Source organism: Arabidopsis lyrata (genome assembly GCF_000004255.2).
Source record: "Arabidopsis lyrata subsp. lyrata unplaced genomic scaffold ARALYscaffold_6, whole genome shotgun sequence".
Classification (NCBI taxonomy): Eukaryota; Viridiplantae; Streptophyta; class Magnoliopsida; order Brassicales; family Brassicaceae; genus Arabidopsis; species Arabidopsis lyrata.
This window is the reverse complement of record NW_003302550.1, coordinates 14,614,915-14,637,402: the sequence shown is the minus strand read 5'-3', so window position 1 is coordinate 14,637,402 and position 22,488 is coordinate 14,614,915. Positions and strand designations below refer to the sequence as shown.

Sequence of the window (22,488 nt, the reverse complement as noted above, 5' to 3'; positions counted from 1 at the left end):
CTTCGATTCACGCTCAACCATGAAGCCCACTTTGAGCCCATCTACTCGACCACAACGTTCCATGGGTCTGTTAAGCGACCACGAAGCCCACTTACTTATCTTTGTCGTTTTTACTATAAATAAGTCTCTAAGGGTTTTCCCTGAGACATTCTCTTTTCAATTACGTTTTAGACTCGCAACCTAGTTTCGTTTAGTAGCCGTTTTTGCTTCTGAAACTCTGTATTTTTGTTTCTTCTAAGTTATTGAGATTTCGCTTTTGTTTCCTTGTTCATTTCTGTTTTATTTCCTTTAATCTTAGAAGTTATGCAATCATCAATCGTTTCTGTGTCTTTGAGCATGTTGTCTGAGTAGTGACTAGGATTTCTGAGGATGGGATAGAGTAGATGTGAAACCCTTAGTCAATTCTGATGGTTAAGTGTAGTTTTATTGAATCCCTTCTGGATTAGTTGTGTTTACTGCTTATTCCATTCTGATCAACTGGAATTCGATCAAAAGCATTCATGCACCCAAAAGGTGTTCGATGGAATGCTTGATCTACTAATTCCAGTGATAATCGTCTCTATCCCAAGGGATTGGCCGTTTAGAGCGGTTATTGACTTTAACAGTCGGTTCTTATTGCCTGCATAGTTAGATTCCGTTAATGGGAATTAGTCTGGGCTAGCTTTGCTTGAGGATTTATTGCACGGGAGTGAATAAGTCTGTTGTTGAACCTGTTATCTAGGGATAGCTTCATTGAGAATTGTTAACCATCAGAATTGATTATGGAGTCCACACTATTCGATTACCCCATCCTTAGGAGTTTCTTATCCAATTGATTTATCTGTTTGCTTACCTGCTTCATTCACCTTCTCTGTTACTTGCTATTGAATTTGATAATTGTCTGTTTTTGGACCAGTTTACTCGATCACAGCCTCCCTTCTGGCAGTGAGCCTTGTGATCGAGTATAGCAGTCCATTTCTGCAAATTTACTGTTTTCTGCATCAATCACTAGAACTGTTAGAAAAACAACCAATTCATGCTTGGCTTGACTTAGTGCTTTCTGATCATATCTCATTTGTTTGCATCACACCTAAAGTAGATTGACACCTAAAATACTACAACGACATGATAGTGTTTTAGGATTAATTGATCTTAAAATCCTATTATCAATTTGGCGCCGTTGCCATTTGGGTGTTATCTTTGCTATATTTGAGATTTTTGGAAACGTTAAGATCAAGTTCGATTTTTTTTTACAAGGTTACTAACGCTGTGTCTTTCTCTGTGTTTGTGTGTTTCAGGTACTATCTCTGATTACTCTGCTCAAGCTGAGCTGCTACCTGTTGCATGCATACTAGATCAAAAGGACATCAGAACCTGCTTTTTAACGAGAACATCAACCGTATTGCTCGTGAGTTAAGAGAACAGACAGGCACAGACGTTATGGCCGACGATCAGAACGCAGATTTGCCAAACAACATTGGTGCAGGCGATGCTCCACGCAATGACAATCAGCGCAATGGCATTGTGCCTCCACCAGTGCAGAACAACAACTTCGAGATCAAGAGTGGTCTCATTGCCATGGTTCAGGGCAACAAATTTCACGGCCTCCCAATGGAGGATCCACTCGATCATCTGGACGAGTTTGATAGGTTCTGCAGCCTAACTAAGATCAATGGAGTCAGTGAGGATGGCTTCAAGTTGCGTTTGTTTCCATTTTCTCTTGGAGACAAAGCCCACCAGTGGGAAAAATCACTTCCTCAAGGCTCCATCACCTCCTGGAATGACTGCAAGAAAGCCTTCCTGACTAAATTCTTCTGCAACTCCAAGTCTGCAAGACTCCGGAATGAGATTTCTGGCTTTACTCAGAAGAATGCAGAGACATTCTGTGAAGCATGGGAGCGTTTCAGAGGATATCAGAATCAATGTCCTCACCACGGTTTCTCCAAAACCTCACTCCTGAGCACTCTTTACAGAGGAGTTCTCCCCAAGATCCGGATGCTCCTGGATACAGCATCCAACGAGAATTTCCTGAACAAGGAAGTTGAAGAAGGATGGGAGCTGGTAGAGAATTTAGCTAAGTCTGATGGAAACTACAATGAAGATTATGACAGAACCATCATAGGAAGTTCAGACTTAGAGGAGAAGCACCGCAAGGACATGAAGGCCATGAATCACAAGCTGGACAAGCTACTCCTTGTGCAACAGAAGCAAGTCCATAAGACTTTTTTGGAGCTTTAACACAAACAGACACGACTTTAACTTTCAGAAGCCGACCGCAAGTCTAGTTCTTATACTTATTCACAAACACTGGATCTTGTCATATATGAATTTAAAAACGCTAGCCAAGCATTGTAATGGTTCCCAAATCTTTTTAGGTGGAGGAGAAGTTCTATAAGTATTTTTTTAGAGCTTGTACTAAATCACACACGAGTTTAGCTATAAGAATCCGACTGAAAGCCTTGTTCTTATACTCAATCATAAACAAGGGATCCTGTTATATTTGACTTCAAAATCGCTAGCCAAGCTTTGTAATGGTTCCCAAAACTTTATGGCTGGGGGAGAAGTTCTATAATACTTTTTTGGAGCTTTTACACAAACACACACGACTTTAACTTTCAGAAGCCGACCACAAGCCTAGTTCTTAAACTTATTCATAAACACTGGATCTTGTCATATATGACTCCAAAATTGCCTGCCAAGCATTGTAACTGTTCCCGAATCTTTGTAGGTGGAGGAGAAGTTCTATAAATGTTTTTTTTGGAGCTTGTATTAAATCACACACGAGTTTTGCTATAAGAATCCGACTGAAAGCCTTGTTCTTATACTCAATCATAAACAAGGAATCTCGTTATATTTGACTTGAAAACCGCTAACCAAGCTTTGTAAGAGTTCCCAAAGCTTTATGGCTGGGGGAGAAGTTCTATAAGAGTTTTTTGGAGCTTCTACACAAACAGACATGACTTTAACTTTCAGAAACCGACCACAAGCCTAGTTCTTATACTTATTCATAAACATTGGATCTTGTCATATATGACACCAAAACCGCTAGCCAAGCATTGTAATGGTTCCCAAATCTTTGTAGGTAGAGGAGATGTTCTATAAGTATTTTTTGGAACTTGTACTAAATCACACACGAGTTTAGCTATAAGAATCCGACTGAAAGCCTTGTTTTTATACTCAATCATAAACAAGGGATCTTGTTATATTTGACTTCAAAACCGATAGCCAAGCTTTGTAATGGTTCCCAAAGCTCTATGACTGGGGGAGAAGTTCTATAAGTGTTTTTTGGAGCTTCTACACAAATACACACGACTTTAACTTTCATAAGCCGACCACAAGCCTAGTTCTTATACTTATTCATAAACACTGGATCTTGTCATATATAACTCCAAAACCGCTAGCCAAGCATTGTAATGGTTCCCAAATCTTTGTAGGTGGAGGAGATGTTCTATAAGTGTCTTTTTGAGCTTGTACTAAATCACACACGAGTTAAGCTATAAGAATCCGACTGAAAGCCTTGTTTTTATACTCAATCTTAAACAAGGGATCCTGTTATATTTGACTTTAAAACTACTAGCCAAGCTTTGTAATGGTTCCCAAAGCTTTAGGGATGGGGGAGAAGTTCTATAAGAGTTTTTTGGAGCTTCTACAGAAACACACACAACTTTAACTTTCAGAATCCGACCGCAAGCCTAGTTCTTATACTTATTCATAAACTCTAGATCTTGTCATATATGACTCCGAAACCGGTAGCGAAGCATTGTAATGGTTCCCAAATCTTTGTAGGTGGAGGAGATGTTCTATAAGTGTTTTTTTGAGCTTGTACTAAATCACACACGAGTTTAGTTATAAAAATCCGACTGAAAGCCTTGTTTTTATACTCAGTCATAATCAAGGGATCCTGTTATATTTGACTTCAAAACCGCTGACCAAGCTTTGTAATGGTTCCCAAAGCTTTATGGATAGGGGAGAAGTTCTATAAGAGTTTTTTGGAGCTTCTACACAAACACACACGACTTTAACTTTCAGAAACTGACTACAAGCCTAGTTCTTATACTTATAAATAAACAGTGGATCTTGTCATATATGACTCCAAAACCGCTAGCCAAGCATTGTAATGGTTCCCAAATCTTTGTAGGTGGAGGAGAAGTTCTATAAGTGTTTTTTGGAGCTTGTACTAAATCACACACGAGTTTAGCTATAAGAATCCGACTGAAAGCCTTGTTCTTATACTCAATCATAAACAACGGATCCTGTTATATTTGACTCCAAACTCGCTAGCAAGTCTATAAGACTTTTTTGGAGACAACATAACAAACAAAAACATATATCGATTACCTGCCATTGATAATTGTAAGGCTAGTTAAGTAAAAACGACGGATTTGAATGTCGGCCGGATTTGGAATTCTAGGTTTAGGAAGAAAAGGAATTATGATTCAAACATATACTTTTGAAGTTCTGGGGTTAGGAACATTAGATCTTGAGCTGAAGTTGAATTACGGAAAGATGTATTGGTGGATGAGAACGGAGAAACGGAGGCCGATTCTTCTCCATCGCCGGAAGTAAATTTTGATTTAGGTCAAAGTGAAGAACAGTTTACAGGATGCGTTTTACTAGAGAACTGTAAAAACTATTATTTTTAATGATTAACCATAGATACGTAACTATGGTTAACGAAAGTTTGAGGGGCTTTTAGTAAAAAAACTAAAAAAAACTATCCACTACCCCTAAACTACTCTAGAGGTCAATTGAGTTTCAAAAATGTACCCCATAGAATAAAATTCTCTTGTTGCTCAAAAAAAAAAAAGAATAAAATTCTCTTAATTCTATTTTGATTTTTGCACAATGCTGTTTCTATTGAATGGAAAAAAGATATTTTCATACCCGTACAATTTGCAAAGGGAAAAATGTCGTTTTATCTCCCAACTTTCAAAAAGTGGCCAATCAATACGTCAACTTCATATGTGGCCATTTAAAACATGAAATAAACGTTGACTAACGTTTGAGACATGAAAATTCGTTGACCAGGCCAAAATAGATATGCCGTTATCAGTCGTTAACGGAACTTCTAACGCCCGTTATCACCCGTAACGACTCTGTTAATCAACTTTCAAATTGTGGCCATTTTAAACATCAACTTCATATGTGGCCATTCAAAACATGAACTAATCGTTGACTAACATTTGAAACATTAGAATTCGTTGACCAGGCCAAAGTAGACATGTCGTCATCATTCGTTAACAGAACCTATAACATCCGTTATCACCCGTTAACGACACTGTTAGTATGTCCAAAAAGATTTTTCCCAAATGAAAACACCAAATCCCCAAATCTATTTCTACAACAGCTCAAACAAGATGAATAGTCCTATTATCTCTATCTCCATTTCAGAAAAGCTACATTTAGTCTTAGGCCCGAACCCAACCCGAACTCGAACCCGAACAAGTACCCGAACATACCCAAATTATAAGTACATAGTTATAATATATTAGTAATATTTATACTTGTAATAACCTAAGTGCCAAAATTATTCGGATGTTAAGATATTTTCGGGTGTTTTAGCTACTTTGGGTTAGATTCGGGTTAAAATACTTGGGTTTTATAGATTTTTTGATTATTTTTCAATACTTTGCATAGGATCGGATACAAAATTTCTAATATTTGGATACTTTGGGTAATCCTGAATCCGAACCCGAAATACCCGATCCGAACCTGACCCGAACCCGAAGTTTTAAAATACCCGAATGGATCTTAGTTTTCTAAACCCGAAAAACCCAAACCCGAAAAACCCAACCCGAACCCGACCCGAATATCCGAACGCCCATGCCTATTTTAGTCCTATGATGGGTCTACAAGTTTGCTTCCATGATTCCTTTTTAGATTTAAAACAAATATATAAACGATGTTTGCTTCCAATTATTGGCTCTACGATTGTCTATATATCAAACCATGTCCTTGGATTATGCTTTAAACAAAAAATTTGTCCTGATTTTCTCTTGATTATTTTCAAAACGACGTCGTTTTGGATATACTAACAGAGTCGTTAACGGGTGATAACGGATATTATAGGTTTTTTTAACGAATGATGACGACATGTCTATTTTGGCCTCGTCAACGAATTCTCATGTTTCAAATGTTAGTCAACGATTAGTTCATGTTTTAAATGACCACATATAAAGTTGATGTTTAAAATGGCCACAATTTGAAAGTTGATTAACAGAGTCGTTACGGGTGATAACGGGCGTTAGAGGTTCCGTTAACGACTGATAACGGCATGTCTATTTTGGCCTGGTCAACGAATTTCCATGTCTCAAACGTTAGTCAACGTTTATTTCATGTTTTAAATGACCACATATGAAGTTGACGTATTGATTGGCCACTTTTTGAAAGTTGGGAGATAAAATGACATTTTTCCCAATTTGCAAACTGTGTTTTTCTACTAGCATTCTAACTTAACGCGGTTTAGATGACTAAAAAACGGCATGTAGTTTTGGTCCAGATCATCATCTCTACCATTCTTCCCTTATCTAACCCAACGATAAAACGCAGGAGCCATTAGAAGAACAGATAAAACTCTTTCTGTGAGTGAGTGAGACTCAACAATGGCGTCTTTGGCTCAGCAATTCACGGGATTGAGATGTTCTCCACTCTCTTCTTCTTCTAGGTTATCCAGGAGCGTTTCGAAGAATTTTCCGCAGAACAAATCTGCCTCCGTTTCTCCGACTATTGTCGCCGCGGTTGCGATATCTAGCGGTCAAACGAAGGAGCGTCTCGAGCTGAAGAAGATGTTTGAAGATGCTTATGAACGATGTAGAACTGCTCCTATGGAAGGTGTTGCTTTCAGTGTCGACGATTTCGCAGCTGCTATTGAACAATACGACTTCAATTCCGAAATCGGCACTAGGGTTTGTCTAATCTCTTTTTCGTACTTCAGATTTTTCGTGGAAATTTGAGAAATTATCCGGAAATGGAGTTTTCGTTGCTTCCAATTTGATAATGAGAAGCGGTTTCTTCTGTAATTTGTTGTTCTATATGACAATGTTGGCTCTGTAGAATTGTGGTTAATGATGTTGTTTCAGGTAAAAGGAACAGTGTTCAAGACTGATGCAAATGGTGCATTAGTTGACATTTCTGCAAAGTCATCGGCTTACTTGTCAGTGGAACAAGCGTGTATTCATAGAATTAAGCATGTGGAAGAAGCTGGTATTGTCCCTGGTATGGTGGAAGAGTTTGTCATCATTGGTGAAAATGAAAGTGATGACAGTTTGCTATTGAGCTTAAGGAATATTCAATACGAACTTGCTTGGGAACGATGCAGGCAGCTTCAGGCTGAGGATGTTATTGTCAAGGCTAAGGTTTGTTTGTAACTTCTTTGCTACTCTTGTGGTTTCTGTGGTTACAGTTTCAGGAATTGGATTGTATGTGTAGGTTATTGGTGCTAACAAAGGTGGATTGGTGGCTCTTGTGGAAGGTCTTCGTGGATTTGTGCCATTTTCGCAGATTTCATCGGTTAGTAGTTGCCTCAGAACTCTTAAAATTTTAAGGATTATCAATAAGCAGGTTTTGTCAGCCGGAATCTTAGTTGATTTTAAGACAAAACACAACCTGATATATATGAAATGTGTTTTCTTCTACATTTTTGTCAGAAAGCAGCAGCTGAAGAGCTTCTTGAAAAAGAAATACCTCTCAAGTTTGTGGAGGTTGATGAGGAACAAACAAAGCTTGTCCTCAGCAACCGTAAAGCTGTAGCAGACAGCCAGGCTCAGCTTGGAATTGGATCTGTGGTCCTCGGAGTTGTTCAGAGCTTGAAACCCTATGGTGCCTTCATTGACATTGGTGGAATCAATGGGCTTCTTCATGTCAGTCAGATCAGTCATGACCGTGTCTCAGATATCGCAACTGTTCTCCAGCCTGGTGACACTTTGAAGGTGATATACAGATATTCTTTAAAAAAATTATTTCAGATGTTAAAACAACAGTCCCCAACTTTTAATGTACAGGTTATGATACTGAGTCACGACCGTGACAGAGGAAGAGTAAGTCTCTCCACAAAGAAGCTGGAGCCAACACCTGGTGATATGATTCGCAACCCAAAACTTGTGTTCGAGAAGGTAACTCTATTTCCATTAAAATACTTTCCCTATTTAATTTTTTGTCTCAATCACTTGCTACTTTTCTGCTGTCTCAAGGCTGAGGAGATGGCTCAGACATTCAGACAGAGAATTGCGCAAGCAGAAGCCATGGCTCGTGCAGACATGCTTCGCTTCCAACCTGAGGTATGATTCTCCACTTGCCTGATCTCGTTTATCCATGCTTATTGATTTCTTATTGCAATTAAGCTCCAAATATTGTACATGTTTAGTAACCATCTAAGATTTTTTCCTTTTACATTAATCATCACAAATGAGTTTCGGTATGTTGGTTTGTTTAACCATAACCATAGAAGCTTCTAATTGGGGGAGGATAATTAACTCATGTTGTGTGTTTGAGCAGAGCGGACTGACGCTGAGTTCTGACGGGATACTAGGACCCCTCGGATCTGAGTTACCAGATGATGGCGTAGATCTAACGGTCGACGACATTCCTTCTGCTGTTGATCTTTAGATTCTAAAGCTTTAGTGTATTTTTTCATACACAAAAACACCTCCTTGAGCTTAATTGAATATGTAGTTACTCCTACAGGACATTGTATTATGTTCCAGATCTACCAGTCTTTTGCAATCGATATTTTCTATTCCAATATCAAGAAATCAACAGAGTTTCTTCTCTCCAAATCAATTAGAAAAGACAAAATACACATGATACAATGTCTGAAAATATCGATTACAAAAAACATTGTTAATAATTAATATGAATTTAATCATAACCCTATCAATCTTATTATAAAGAAGCACAAGGGGGAATCTTGAGTTTCTTCTCTCCGAATCAAGTAAAACAGAGACACCAACCGTCACTTCTTCTTCAACCCACTTTTACATTTTGCTTACACCAAAGCTTTCCTCTCTAAAGGATTTGTCTTTCTTAAGGATGTTGAGTAGAGTAGGGATGACCTCGATGCGTTTGCTGCCCATATCAGGGACATGTCTCCAAGACATAAATGGGCCAAAGCTGATTATGAAGGTGTGCGTGAAGTGGGGTACTATGATTTGAAATTCAAAACGTTAGATATCTCTAAATTGGAGAATGTGATAGGAAAAATCGCTAGTTATGTACATAGTATTGATAGAGGAGCTTCACATTGTTAAGCAGAAGATATTTTCATTATCGATTACAATCTAAGAGCCAACTTGTTAGGTAAAGTAGTTTATGGTGCAATAGACTGTGTTGATCTATCTTTCAGAGTTAACTGGATGTCGAGAGATCATGGTCAGGTTTTATACTCCAGTAATCCAAGAATTTTGAAGATACCAGATGATTTGGGGAGGGTATTACATGAGGGTAATGTAATAGATTTTTAAAGCTTTTAAACCTCTCATACAACAAGATCTCTGGATTGATCCCACAAAGTTTTGGAAATTTTGAGAAGGCAGACCTTAGACCTTTCACACAACAACCTCTCAGGCGAAATCCCGCAGACACTTTCCAAGCTCAGGGAGCTGAATGTATTGGAGTTGAGAAACAACAAACTTACAGGTAGAATCCCTCAGAGTCCTCAGCTAGACAGATTGAATGATCCAGATATTTACTCGAACAACAACAAACTATGTGGAATGCAAATCCAAGAACCATGCTCTACACAGACCAAGCAGCCAGAGGAAAATAAAGAGGAAGCAATGTTTTCATGGAAAGCTGCAGTCATAGGTTGTCCTTGTGGATTTTCGAATGGCAGTTGTCTTAATGTATATGGTTGGCTATTTCAGCGATTTTCATCACCACCACCAAGGCGACCTCTCAAGAACAGAGGACTGAAGAAATCAAAAACTCTGTTTTCTTAAAATGAAATGGAAGATTATTCAGATGCTATAGTAACACTGAAAAAAATACTAAAAGAAAACAGTTTGTGAGCAATCCCTTTTAAAACCACTGTGGTCAATGAATTGATGTTATCAAGAGAGTTAAACAAAGTATTGTCTAAATCACTTTCCAAAAAGTTGGTTTTTGATCCTCCGTTGTTTACTCTATGAAAACAGAATCGTTGAATGAAACATTGCCAGCATACAAATTCACAAAATTTTGTGTATTTTTGGTGACATGAAGGGTTTCAAAAGAACCCAAAACCTCAGAATATGACTCTCAATTGTATCTAAAAACACCTACTTCATCAGATTGAAGAAATCTTAATTTCATTCTCAGCTGGCTAATAATATAAGCAAGACAAAATTTTGTAAGTTTTTTTCTTATCATTACCTTCTTCTTCACATAGACGAACAAAAAGTGAAGTAATCTACTATACATTTTTTGAGCAGTTTTAAGGAATCCAATCGGGTCAGATTTTTTTTTAGGAGGGGTTATTGGTTCATTGATTTATAAGGAATTAGAAATCCAAACAAAAATCATTTGTTATTCAATCATTGATTTTAAAATCCTAATTAAAATCATGTGTTATTGGTTCTATGATTTATAAATACTAGTTAAAATCCTATGTTATTCATTTAGTCATTTGTTTTTGGGTTTGAGAATCCAAATTATGTTTTAAATGGATTTGTATGGAATTGAAAGAGAAAAATAGAAGGATTCAAATTCATGGGTAAACACATGTTATTTCAAAATCTATATATCTTGATTTCATAACTAATAGAAATTTCCAAATCCTATATGAATTTACAAATTAATAAACACCCCCTTAATTTTGATCCAGAAATCTTCAATCGCAACTTTCCTTAAATGTTGGCAAAATTTTAAAACGAAATTATTTAATAAAATCTAAAAATATATATATTCTCAACTAATTACTATAACTAAACTCTTTATTTATGGCATATTCTCTACGATATTTATAGATAAGGAAATCAAATATGATGATTTAATAGTAATATAAAAAAATTGAGCTAATTTCCTAAAACCTCTATACCTAATTTAAATATAAATATATGATTCTCATTTCACTTTTATATGATTTTATATTTATATTATTTTGAACTATTATAAAATATCTATATATACATTTTTGGTGAAGATTTGGCCTCAAAAATCCTTTTACAATTTCAATATTGTACATTTAGTCCCTACAAATAAAATCTGGAAAAAATATATGTCTTAATCAAATTTACAAATCAATAAATAAACTCTTAAAACATTTCCTATTTTTATGGTTACAAGATTTGAGATCTTAACATATGGAAGTCAAATATTCAAAATTAAAACTATTAATAACCATAATCTCGGACGAATCTACTAAATATAAACAACTAACCAAAACCTATTCGTAATCAAATCTTGAAATCAAAATTTTTAATTTTAAATGCTATTAAACATAATCTCGAAAAAATCTAGCAAATGGAAACTATTAAAACAATAAAATCGAAATCAAATCTAAGTTGATTTTATAAAAATAATTAATCCACATTCCATATTTAAAAATGCATGTTTAAGAAGAAATAACTTACCATATTATTTAAAACGTTTTAAATATGTGTAATATTACTACGAGATTAATAGAAGATATTATCCCCATATCTCGCTTAAATATTAACTTTCCTTAAACACATTCAATTTTTTTTTTACGATTTTAAAGATATGTGGTTTGTATTTATTACTATAATCTATAATCTTGATTGATTAATCGAATAAGATTTAATGCTAACAATAAATATTATGTGCAAATCATAATTGGTTAAATAATTAAAAGCATATCCTCTACAGATTTGTTAAACAATATATATAGTCTATATATTTTAAAGATCACAATCTTTCCAAAAACAAGATAATCAGTTATTCAATCACAATATTTCGGATTTATTAGTTTCCTCGATAAGATTTGTGTATATCAAAATTTAACTTCACCACCAAGAAAATAACAATAATTTAGAAGGCCTAAACTTATATGATCTCTATATAAGAAATGTCAAGAGCAGTCATTTCATTCATCTACACACATTTCTGTTTAACAAATTTCAAAGTTTTTCAAGTTATCTATCATTTATTTCTCATGGCATCTTTTAGGAGTCTTTCAAACTTGAAACCCTTTAAGAACATGTAGAAATAAAGGTCAAGATTATAAGATTTTGAAAACAATACTTTGTTTTTCTGGTGAAACAATAGAAATAGTACTAACAAAGTTTTTGTTTCTTTTCTTTTGTAATAAGAACTTTCATATTTTCTGTTTTGTTTTTGTGATTATAACCATACAAAGATTATTTTGGTATTGAATACTGATTGGATTTGTTATGTCTAATGCAGATTTTCATTGGTCTATGTCACTTACGGATTGAATTTGTCATGTTTCGCCGTGTTGGCCCCTATGTCACTTCCGAGGTATACATCTCATCTCTAATCCATTAAATCTTAGACCATGATAACATATTTTAATCATAGAGTTACCTCTCTATCATTTCTTCATATTCTCTAACTTGAAGAATGTCAAGGAACGAATCCACCGCCGTCGTCTCTGTTGTCACGCCGGAGAAGACCATTATTTCCAAATGCGGCGATTCACGTGATATGCTTTGCCGTGACGGCGTAGCCAGTCCTCTCTCCGTGGATCACAAGGTTTTAAAAACAAAGCTATATATAAGAAAGAATTGGTTAGTATCAATCAAGATCGTATGATTCTAAGAGTTTTTGTGTAGTGATGAACAGCCGGATCGACCCGATGAATTGATTCGGATCCAGCAAGCAGGTGGGCGGGTTATTATTGGGATGTAGCTAAGGTTCTTGGAGTTCTTGCCATGTCTAGAGCAATTGGTGAGTGAATCTCTCTTTGTGATTCGAATTCGTAAAGCTATTTTAATAACATGTTTGAATTAAAACTGTTGATTTTTGTTTTTGTTTACATAGGCCATATTTACTTGAAACCATATGACGACGACGACGGATCCGAAAGTAATAGTGACAGATGGAACCGACGACGACGAGTGTTTGATCTTGGCGAGTGATGGACTATGGGTCGTTGTACCAAATGAGACAGCGTTATGGCATGGCTCGCGTGTGCCCTCGAGGTACTGGTAGAGCGGATGGTGATGATTCCGTTGCAGCAGCGACACACAATGCTTGCTCTGATGCTTCGTTGCTATTAACGAAGTTGGCTCTAGCAAGACCGACCTTCGATAACGTGAGTGTTGTGGTCCTGTGGTTGACAGGAGGAAGAGGAGGAATAATCAACCATCGTCATAATATTTAGTGTTTAATTAGTATTAGTATTAGAGAAATTTTCACATAGCCTAATTGTAATTTTTATATCAAGTTATCCTTTTCCCCTTTTTCAATATTTGGTTTGTATATTGTTTTTTCAATTTGATCCTAATCTGGATTTGATAACACTTCTTAGGATTCATGTGATATATTATAAGAGATTGTGTTTGATAAAGAAGATGTGAGAGGAAGAAGCTCTATACGGTTTGTCACTTTAGAATAATCAAATTTTTAGCTTTTGATTATTTTATGGTTTTTGTTTTATTGTGAATAATAGCTTTTATAACTTTTTGATTATAAATATTTTTAACTTGCTAAATTTTTTTAATGATCATAGATCATATGATGGAGCATCACACCAAAAAAAAAAATCATATGATGGAGCTGGTTAGAATTTTCATAAATACAATAATATAGTTTTGATATACACAAAATTAAAAAAAAAGTTGATAATATTAATAATATTTGAATTCCATAAAAATTAAAAATATATTAATTATGAAACTATTTAAAAACAAACTTTTAAATTTACTTAAATTATATGTCTTTTAAATAAAAGTATTGTTCAAAAAATAACAAAATGATGTTTAGTTTCACATGACGGGGTTATATGGGGAGACGGGACGGTATACCACGGGTGAAGTTATAGAATTAACAATCAAAATACAATTATACAATCTTAAAAACTAAACAAAACAAACAATATTAACAAAACAAATGCAACTTAATATTTAAATATACAACAAACACAATAAGATGATACGTTATTTGCACACGTCGTGGTACATCGTCGCCTACTAAATAGTAATCTCATTTTTCTTTATTATTATAAATATTCAAACATACAACATACTAATCATACAATTAACACTATATAGATTTCTATATACGTTCTAATCACACATGTAAATAGGTTATATAAAGACTTATTACATTTAAAACCTATATTGATTTTTCTCAAACAAACATATATTATTTTTTAAAAATAAAAATATAGTCCCGCGGTGTACCGCGGGTCAATCCCTAGTATATATATATATAATTAATAAATTTTTGATTTTTTTCTGCATATGTTATGATTCAAATTTTTTAAAACAGACATATATTACTCAATCGATAAAGAAAAAAAGGAAATTTGGATATAAAGGATAAATAATTTAATTATTGTCCATCTATGCATTCTATATTCATAATTGATCATATATACTTAAATATTGGTCATATATGCTTTAATATAATTAAAATCCCATTTTATCCCTAGTTTTTTAAAATCTTGCTAAACTATCAAAAAATTCCAAAATTAATTAGATTTCTTTCTAAAAACTATTTGGAGAAAATATAGGGCAAAAACAATATTTATTTACTTACCAAATTTTTTTGCCTAGATAATTCCAAATCTTCTTCTTGTTTGATTTTTTTTTTACGTTAACTTCTTCTTCAATTCTTTGACGGCAACTTCTTCTTTGATTTTCTCTTTTTGTAGTTTTTTGGATTTCTTCAATTCTTTGGAGCTTGTATATCCAGATAAGAAGAACGAAACGAGGAGAATAAGAGATAAGAAACAAAAGAAGAGACGTCAAAGTGGAAAAATAGACTAGGGTAATCTATTCACTTATGTATAAAGCATTCTAAACTAATTAGAATGCATGTTCTAAAATTTGTAGACGTAATCTTAACCTTAATATTCAATTTTATCAGATGTAATCTTAACAATATTCAATTTCTTTATACATATTGTTCTAAACGGCAACAAAAATGATATATTTCGACATTATAATTATCCTCATGACTTCTTTTTCATTTGCTTACAAATTGTTCTAAATTTTATTTGAAAAACTAGTTAAACCAACTACAAAGGGTAAATTAGGAATATGTAATATTTAGTCATAGAATGCATAGATGGACAATAGTTTAATTATTTATCCTTTATATCCAATTTTCCCAAAAAAAAAGTATGTGTACAATCTATATTAACATTTTTGAAAAACAAATTTGCGCGTTTAATCAGATCGTAATTTTTTATTTACTTTGATCCAAAATTGAGTCATTCGGATATTTCCTTAAGTTTTACAATTATTCAAAACGGGACAATATACCATGGGTGAAATTCTAAAATTAATAAATCAAAATATAATTATTTAGTATTTTAAGATATAATTATAAAATATTTTTATGGGTTGGTCTAAAAACACACACTAATTTAAAAAATATATATTATGGAAACCTTTTGAAAGCAAACTTTTAAATTGACTCGAATTAGATGTCTTTTAAATAAAAGTGTTATTAAAAGAAATAATAAAATGATGTTTAATTTTACGAGACGGGATTCTATGGTGGGACGGGTTTGGATTGATATTAATATGGGAAAATATATCTCGGGTGAAATTCTAGGATTAACAAATCAAAATACAATTATACAATTTTAAACACTAAACAAAACAAATATAACTTAAAATTTTCATTTTTAGTTACAACGCATGTGATCTGCGGTGTACAACAAAAAATATTATATACTACAAATTCATCAGTTTATATATATTATCGGCAATCTGTAAGTGAGCTGGTAAGTATATGGTAGGAGCTATATCTCTACTATTTTGAGTAAATATATTATAGGATACTACATATCCTAGTAAATTTATTATCAATGGAAGGTAGGAGCTATATCTCTACTATTTTGAGTTTTTTAGCCAATCAGATCGCTCCATGTCATGCCCCACTCTTACCCATCGCGCAGATTCACGCCCACTCTCACCACTCGCGATATAACCCACCAAATCGCTTGTTTTGCAATACACTCGCTCCTTTTTTAAAAAGCCTCGCGTGCGTGATTTTTGGTTACCAAACCTTATTAAATGCAATGCAAACAGACAATTGTAATCTCAAAACCAATTTAAACCAAACCGAAATCAATTCTATTTTCAAAACCAATGTAAACCTAACCGTACATCCCAACGGGAAAGATTAGACAACAAAAAGAGGAGAAATCAAACGTACCTCCAAGAAGAATGAGAGCGTTTTCGGAGCCAGGATTAGGTTCTACTTACCTTTTGACATCCTCACTCCTCAGCTACCTCATATGGCCACCCAAGGTTCCTTCTCCCAAGCGCAGCTCCATGGACATTGTATGAGTTTGGGAGAACCATAACCAATTCTAGTAGTGACCTAAAATCATGCCACAAAACAGAGTTATTACCAAAGGCCTTGAGATCAATCAAACATTGCTTACTGAGTTAATGGCTAACAAAAGTGTGCAGTTTATTTTTTTATTGGTATAAAGTCAAAATTTGGTCATCAGACTCAAAATTGTGCTTATTGGTTTAAAGTCAAAAATTGGTCATCAGATTCAATAAAACGATTGAGCAGATGAATCATGATGATGTTGTTTCCAAACCGTTTCAACTCTACCAAATAGGTAATCTCATAGATTCTCAATACCTGATGAGTCTTTGGTGCTACATGAGCTTGTTGTATCCGATGAGCTAAACATAGACGATAGACTCCCACTCGACCAGTCCACACGTGGCAACAAACTTTTTTCCATGTCTCTATCTTTGCTGTTGTCGTGCCTTAACGGAATTGCGGCCAAATTCCTTCTTTCCTTTGATTTTCGACCACCGTTGTTGCTCACCGGTCTCAGAGAATCTCTGTCAAAGAAGAGGATTTCCTCAGATTTATGATGTATGTCCTCTCTTTGTATTCACCTTGCATAAAGAAGCATTTATGCTCCTTCTAGTAATACAGTCTCCAATTGAACCGCGAAAACCTGCGAATTCGGATTCAAAATCAAGATTCGAGAAGAAATAAATAGCATCATTGGTATATTATAAATGATATTTTGAGACCTACATTGCTGCCATCAATTTTGAACCAATCTTGAACCATGACGGGTTTTATGTAGCAAACATACATAATGACCTGAAAATGAAGTGTTCATAGCATCCAAATGGACTACCACTGCATAGAGGCTATACACGGGATGATCACTATGATTTGTATCACTCATATACGGGAAAATATCGAGAAGCTCGGGAAAATAGATGGGTTTGCTCAGCTTCCCAAAGTTATCCGACTGCATGAAAAAGAAATCATTCTTCTGAGTAAACCCAACAATAGTAGACACCATCAAACTAACGAGGATGAAGACTCTCACCTGAAAACATTTCAACACGACAGTAAGAAAATCGGGTCCTTCCAATATCATTAATTTCTTTTTGGCCTTCTGGTAGGATTTACATCTATTGTTGAAAAAGGAAAACCGAAGGCAAAGGAATTACTAGTAGTTTTTTAACGTATACAATTAGTTTCCAAGAGAAAAATTCAACTACCTGAAGTATCAGTTCTCTCCATCTAGGACTTCGTAGGCTATAACTTGAGCAAGTGCTTCTTCGAGGCTTCCTATATCCCCATCAATCTCTACACTGAGATCCATCATCAGCTCAGATTTGTGGAGGCATTTAATCTCTGTATTATTCAACATAAAAATGTCAATTATTTGAACTGCCATGAAACAACAAAAAAGCTTAAAATGGTACTAAAGCCAAGAAACTGTTGCTGCCTTGGAGTGAAGATATCCACCAAACGTAAAGTAGTTTCTTCAGCAAACGGACCAGCTGCATGAGCCTCTTTGAGAAAAACATATTGCATTGTCTCAACAGCATACCTGGCATTCTTATGAAAGAACAATGTAACTCACCTTTGCAAAAATACTGACCTTTGAAATACTGATAAAAGTTACTAAAAGCATAACTCCATATGATTCACCTTAAAAACTCGTGTGCTTTTTCTTGTTTTCCAGGGCTAAGATTATTCCCAATCTTTTGTAATTTAGATAAGATCTTGATAGGTGAAAGAGGAGATTCTCCTCCCCTTGCCTTTAAAATTAAGTGTTCAAACTCACATACAAAACACCAACTCGTTTTTTTACCTGAAACACCAACTATGAATATAAGATTCCACATAGTTTCAGTAAAAGCGGTTTAAGTTATGTTTGTGTTCTACTCACATGTTTTAGAGTGTAATCCCCTAATAAGGTATGATATTAGTAGCCGAGTGAATGCCAAGCACTGAAGGACAACATCTGCATAACAGCTACAAAAGTAATAATCTAAGTGATAAGCATAAATATACTTAAAAGAGAAGAACTACATTAAAAAATTGTCAGTCAACAACTTAATAGTATTTTTCTTAAAACTACTATTGCTAAATATCATCATGCTATAAGTAAGAAAAGTTAAAGATAGATCGACTTGTACATGTTCCCTAAGTTCACAAGGCCAAATGGATGTAATTGTACTTTATCACAATAAAATTTCACAAAGAGCAAGTCATACCAGAAGCTCATCTGCTCAAGAAAACAGAAACATGAATGGGATAATGGCATTAGACAAAATCTTCCAAGTGGTTTTGTCGATGGATCCTCATCAACCATTTGTAATTAATTTTTTTGGTGAATTGAATGGATTTCAAAATAACCCAAAACCTCCAATAGAATCAATTGTATCTAAAATGAGATTGAGAGACGTAAAATTGTATCGAATAGAATCAATTGTATCTAAAAAACAACAACTTTCATCAGATTGAGAGAAGAAGACGAAAAAACTAAATAATAACATATATGAGAGGACCTAGCAACATGTCTACTATTTCACTTTTTTAAAAGTTTTTCAGCCAATGAGACGGCTTTCACAACCACTCGCACAAAGTGCGCGTTGCGCGAGTATGAGCAATTCTGTAGGTGTACCCCTTTCCAAATCATGCCTCTTTCGATCGACGCACTTGTTTCCAAAATCCCCATCGCGTGAATATTTTTTTTTCTTCTCTAAACCAGTGTAAATCGAACCGAAAATCAATTCTAATTTCAATACCATGTAAACCGCACCGAAATCAATTTTAATTTCAAAACCAATGTAAACCTACTAACCGCTTGTCCTCATCAGAAGATTTCTTCGATCCCTCCGACGAACACACCACATCCAATGTCAAGAACAACAAAGCTGATACATATCAGGAATCATCTACAAGTACAACCACAAAAACACAGTAACTTGAGATTCAAGTGAACACAGATACAAATAATGATTCATTGAAATCGATTAACCTGGGAGATCTGATCCATCAGCTCCATGTCTAAACTGCATACTACCACCACCAAGAAACTTGAATTTGTCATTCTCTTTATAAATGTGATGGAGATCTTCTGATCTAAGTATTGATCAGCTCCACCAGGAAACTTGAATTTGTAATTCTCTTTATAAATTCTATCTTTGGCTACATTTGTCTTCAATATGTGCACACCTGTAAACAAAATCAGAAACTTTCCTTAATTTGGGAATACAATCAAACCAAAACACAAAGCTTCACATATGTACCTTGATAGGTTATGGTTTCCAATTGACTTTATCATGAAGATGAATGAAGCTGAAATTAACTAAGTGTCGAAGAATGAGGTAAAGGAAAGCTTCTAGTTATAAGAGAGGCTTTCATTATTTACTAAGTGTTGTCGTTTAACCTTAGGTTGCCCTAAGCTAAGTTGTATTTAACGTTGAATCCCATTTAGAGGAGTCCTTATCTTATGAAGATCAATCAATTAAGCAAACATTTCTATCTCTCTTATCTTCTTCTCCGCCATTAAAGGCGCATTCTCTATCTCTTCTCTTCTTTTTGGTTACGATTACTCTTCGATAGGCTTCAGAGTTTATCATTGGTGATTTCGTTGAGAGCCACAGTTTTTGTTTTTCTATGACTGTGGGTTATCGACATCTATGTCGACAATGTTTGTAAGCAGTGAACAAAGAGCAATCTTCGAGGAGATGCTAGTTGAATTTGATCGCTTGCAATCAATATTCCAATCAATATGGAGAGAGGATTTAAAGCGACAGCAAAAACTGATGGAAATCTTAGAAATATCAGATCACATTCACCAACAACAACAGAAACAAAGATCTCTGTTCAAGAAGAAGAAGAGTTGAAGAAGAAGAGTCAAAACGAAGAAGAAGCATCGAAGAACAAAAGTCAAAAAGACAACATAAATGTCTTGGGCTTGGCTTCATCATCAAATAAGGAAAATGTAAACAAATGTCTCCAAAGGCCCATCAACAGTTCAAGCCCAATATCAGATTCAAAAACACAAAAGAAGATTCCAGAAACTCAGTCAAAATCATGTGCCTTACAGCTCATCAACAAGGAAACTTCAAGGGAGCTTCCTCCCGTACTATGCAATCATTATCAAGCTCTCTTATCACTAAATGATGATGATAAGATTGACAAGTGTCAAATTATGGTTGCATAGGATTAGTCTATAAAAAGAAACATAAGTTGCAATCGAAAAATGAGTGAGTAAAATCAATAAGAAAAGTTGTCATCTTTACCTTTCACTCAAGGTTGCTATTTTGTCTTCATGGTATCAGAGCCTCTCTAACCTTCACAGGTAATAAATGGAGGGGACTGAAACTTATCCTTTCCCATCAAGGGTTCATGTTGTCAGCACTGTCACATTAAAGCTGAATGACAGGAACTACTTGATGTGGAAAACTCAGTTTGAATCTCTTTTGAGCACTCACAAGCTTCTGGATTTTGTAAATGGTCGTCAGCTGCGCCCACCATCAACCATCGAAAAGAAGAATGGAGATGTAGTGGAGATTGTTCCAAATCCCTGGTATGAATAGTGGTACTACAGAGATCAGCTAGTCAGGTCATGGCACCTTGGCACGCTCAGTGAAGAGGTATTGGGTTATGTCTTTAATCTTGCTTCTGCTCATGAAATCTCGATCTCTCTTGCTGAAAATTTCAGCCAAAAATTCATCTGCAAGAGTGTTGAGTTAAGAAGAATCCTTCAGAGTATGGAAAAAGCAGGAAAAACTTATGTTGAATATTATCGTGAGTTTAGAGCTGTTTGTGACCAGCTAAGTTCTATTGGTCAGCCTGTGGAAGAGTCCATGAAAATATTTACTTTTCTAAATGGTCTGGAAAAGGAATATGATCCCATTGTCACTGTGGTTGAAGACTCTCTCTCACGCTTTTCTCTACCTACATTCAATGATTATGTGTCAACTGTTGGAAATTTTGATAAAAGACTCAGATCCAGAGAAGCTGTTTCTTCTTGTGAATTCTCACCTCATATGGCGTTTCAGACTAAACAGTTCTCTAGTCCTTCTGATTATAGCAACAACAGGGGACGTGGTGGTTACTCCCATGGTAATTCTCGAGGTGGAAGAGGCGGTTACTCCTTCAGAGGCAGAGGCTTTCACCAACAAGTGTCTCGGTCCAATAATTTGTCTGGTACAACAAATGGTCGTCCTATGTGTCAAATATGTGGAAGAATTGGTCATATTGCTTTAAAATGCTGGAATAGGTTTGACAACTCTTACCAGAGTGATGATCTCCCTCAAAACTTAGCAGCTCTTCAAGTTTCTGATCCCTCAGGTCGTGAGTGGCTAACAGATTCAGGATCAACAGCTCACATCACTGACTCTCAAGCCACACTACATAAAGCAACAGTCTACAATGGTCCATAATCAGTCATGGTAGGAAATGGAAATCAATTACCTATTACTCATGTTGGATCTCCAGTTCTTCCATCACCTTCAGATAACATACCTCTAAATGATGTACTGGTTTGTCCTGGTATTAAGAAGTCTCTTCTATCTGTCTCTAAATTATGTCAAGACTTTCCTTGTGGTGTATATTTTGATGGAACAAAGGTGTGCATTATGGATTTGACAACGTAGAGGGTGTTAACAAAAGGTCCACTACGTAATGGTCTGTATGTGTTGGAGAACCAGGACTTCATCACCTACTATTCAAGCAGACAACAAGCAACAGAAGATCTAATCTGGCACTATAGGTTGGGTCATGCAAGTTTTCAAGTTCTTCAACACCTACATTCAAGCAAGGGAAAGAGCAGCAAGAATCTCATTTGTGAACCTTGCCAAATGGGAAAGAGTCAAAATTTACCTTTTGTAGTTTCTACTTCCTCCACTGTTGAACCCTTGGAGAAAATTCATTGTGATTTATGGGGGTCCTTCACCGGTTACCTCTGTACAAGGATTCAAGTATTATGTCATTTTAGTGGATGATTTCACAAGATTCAGCTGGTTCTATCCTTTAAAATGCAAATCAGATTTCTACACTTTTTTTCTTCAATTCCAAAAGCTTATTGAAAATCAGTTTGGGAAAAGAATCAAGGTTTTTCAAAGTGATGGAGGTGGTGAGTTTGTT

At 35.1% G+C, this 22,488-nt stretch overlaps 1 protein-coding gene, 2 long non-coding RNA genes and 1 pseudogene across 5 annotated transcripts; 2 read left to right on the top strand and 2 right to left on the bottom strand.

Moving 5' to 3' along the window:
* The first annotated feature begins 6,509 nt into the window (after window positions 1-6,509).
* Window positions 6,510-8,721, top strand: LOC9310540 (30S ribosomal protein S1, chloroplastic). The gene is made up of 7 exons (XM_002874427.2): window positions 6,510-6,884; window positions 7,059-7,334; window positions 7,408-7,488; window positions 7,626-7,907; window positions 7,980-8,090; window positions 8,169-8,255; window positions 8,473-8,721. Exons 1-7 carry the CDS (start codon window positions 6,582-6,584, stop codon window positions 8,581-8,583), a joined length of 1,251 nt encoding a protein of 416 aa, XP_002874473.1. The 5' UTR covers window positions 6,510-6,581; the 3' UTR covers window positions 8,584-8,721.
* A 3,498-nt stretch (window positions 8,722-12,219) lies between these two features.
* Window positions 12,220-13,397, top strand: LOC9308413. 3 transcript variants are annotated; one of them, XR_002331381.1, is made up of 4 exons: window positions 12,220-12,393; window positions 12,495-12,627; window positions 12,708-12,822; window positions 12,916-13,397. It is a non-coding gene; the product is annotated as an uncharacterized LOC9308413 (long non-coding RNA). The 3 variants fall into 3 exon arrangements; XR_002331382.1 differs by having other exon boundaries at window positions 12,221-12,393; window positions 12,504-12,627; XR_002331380.1 differs by lacking the exon at window positions 12,220-12,393 and having other exon boundaries at window positions 12,448-12,627.
* A 3,195-nt stretch (window positions 13,398-16,592) lies between these two features.
* On the bottom strand, window positions 16,593-17,776 carry LOC9308412 (annotated as a pseudogene).
* Window positions 17,777-19,192: 1,416 nt separating this feature from the next.
* On the bottom strand, window positions 19,193-19,415 carry LOC110227799. The gene is made up of 2 exons (XR_002331468.1): window positions 19,370-19,415; window positions 19,193-19,286 (listed from the first exon to the last, which is right to left on the bottom strand). It is a non-coding gene; the product is annotated as an uncharacterized LOC110227799 (long non-coding RNA).
* Between the last annotated feature and the right edge of the window lie 3,073 nt (window positions 19,416-22,488).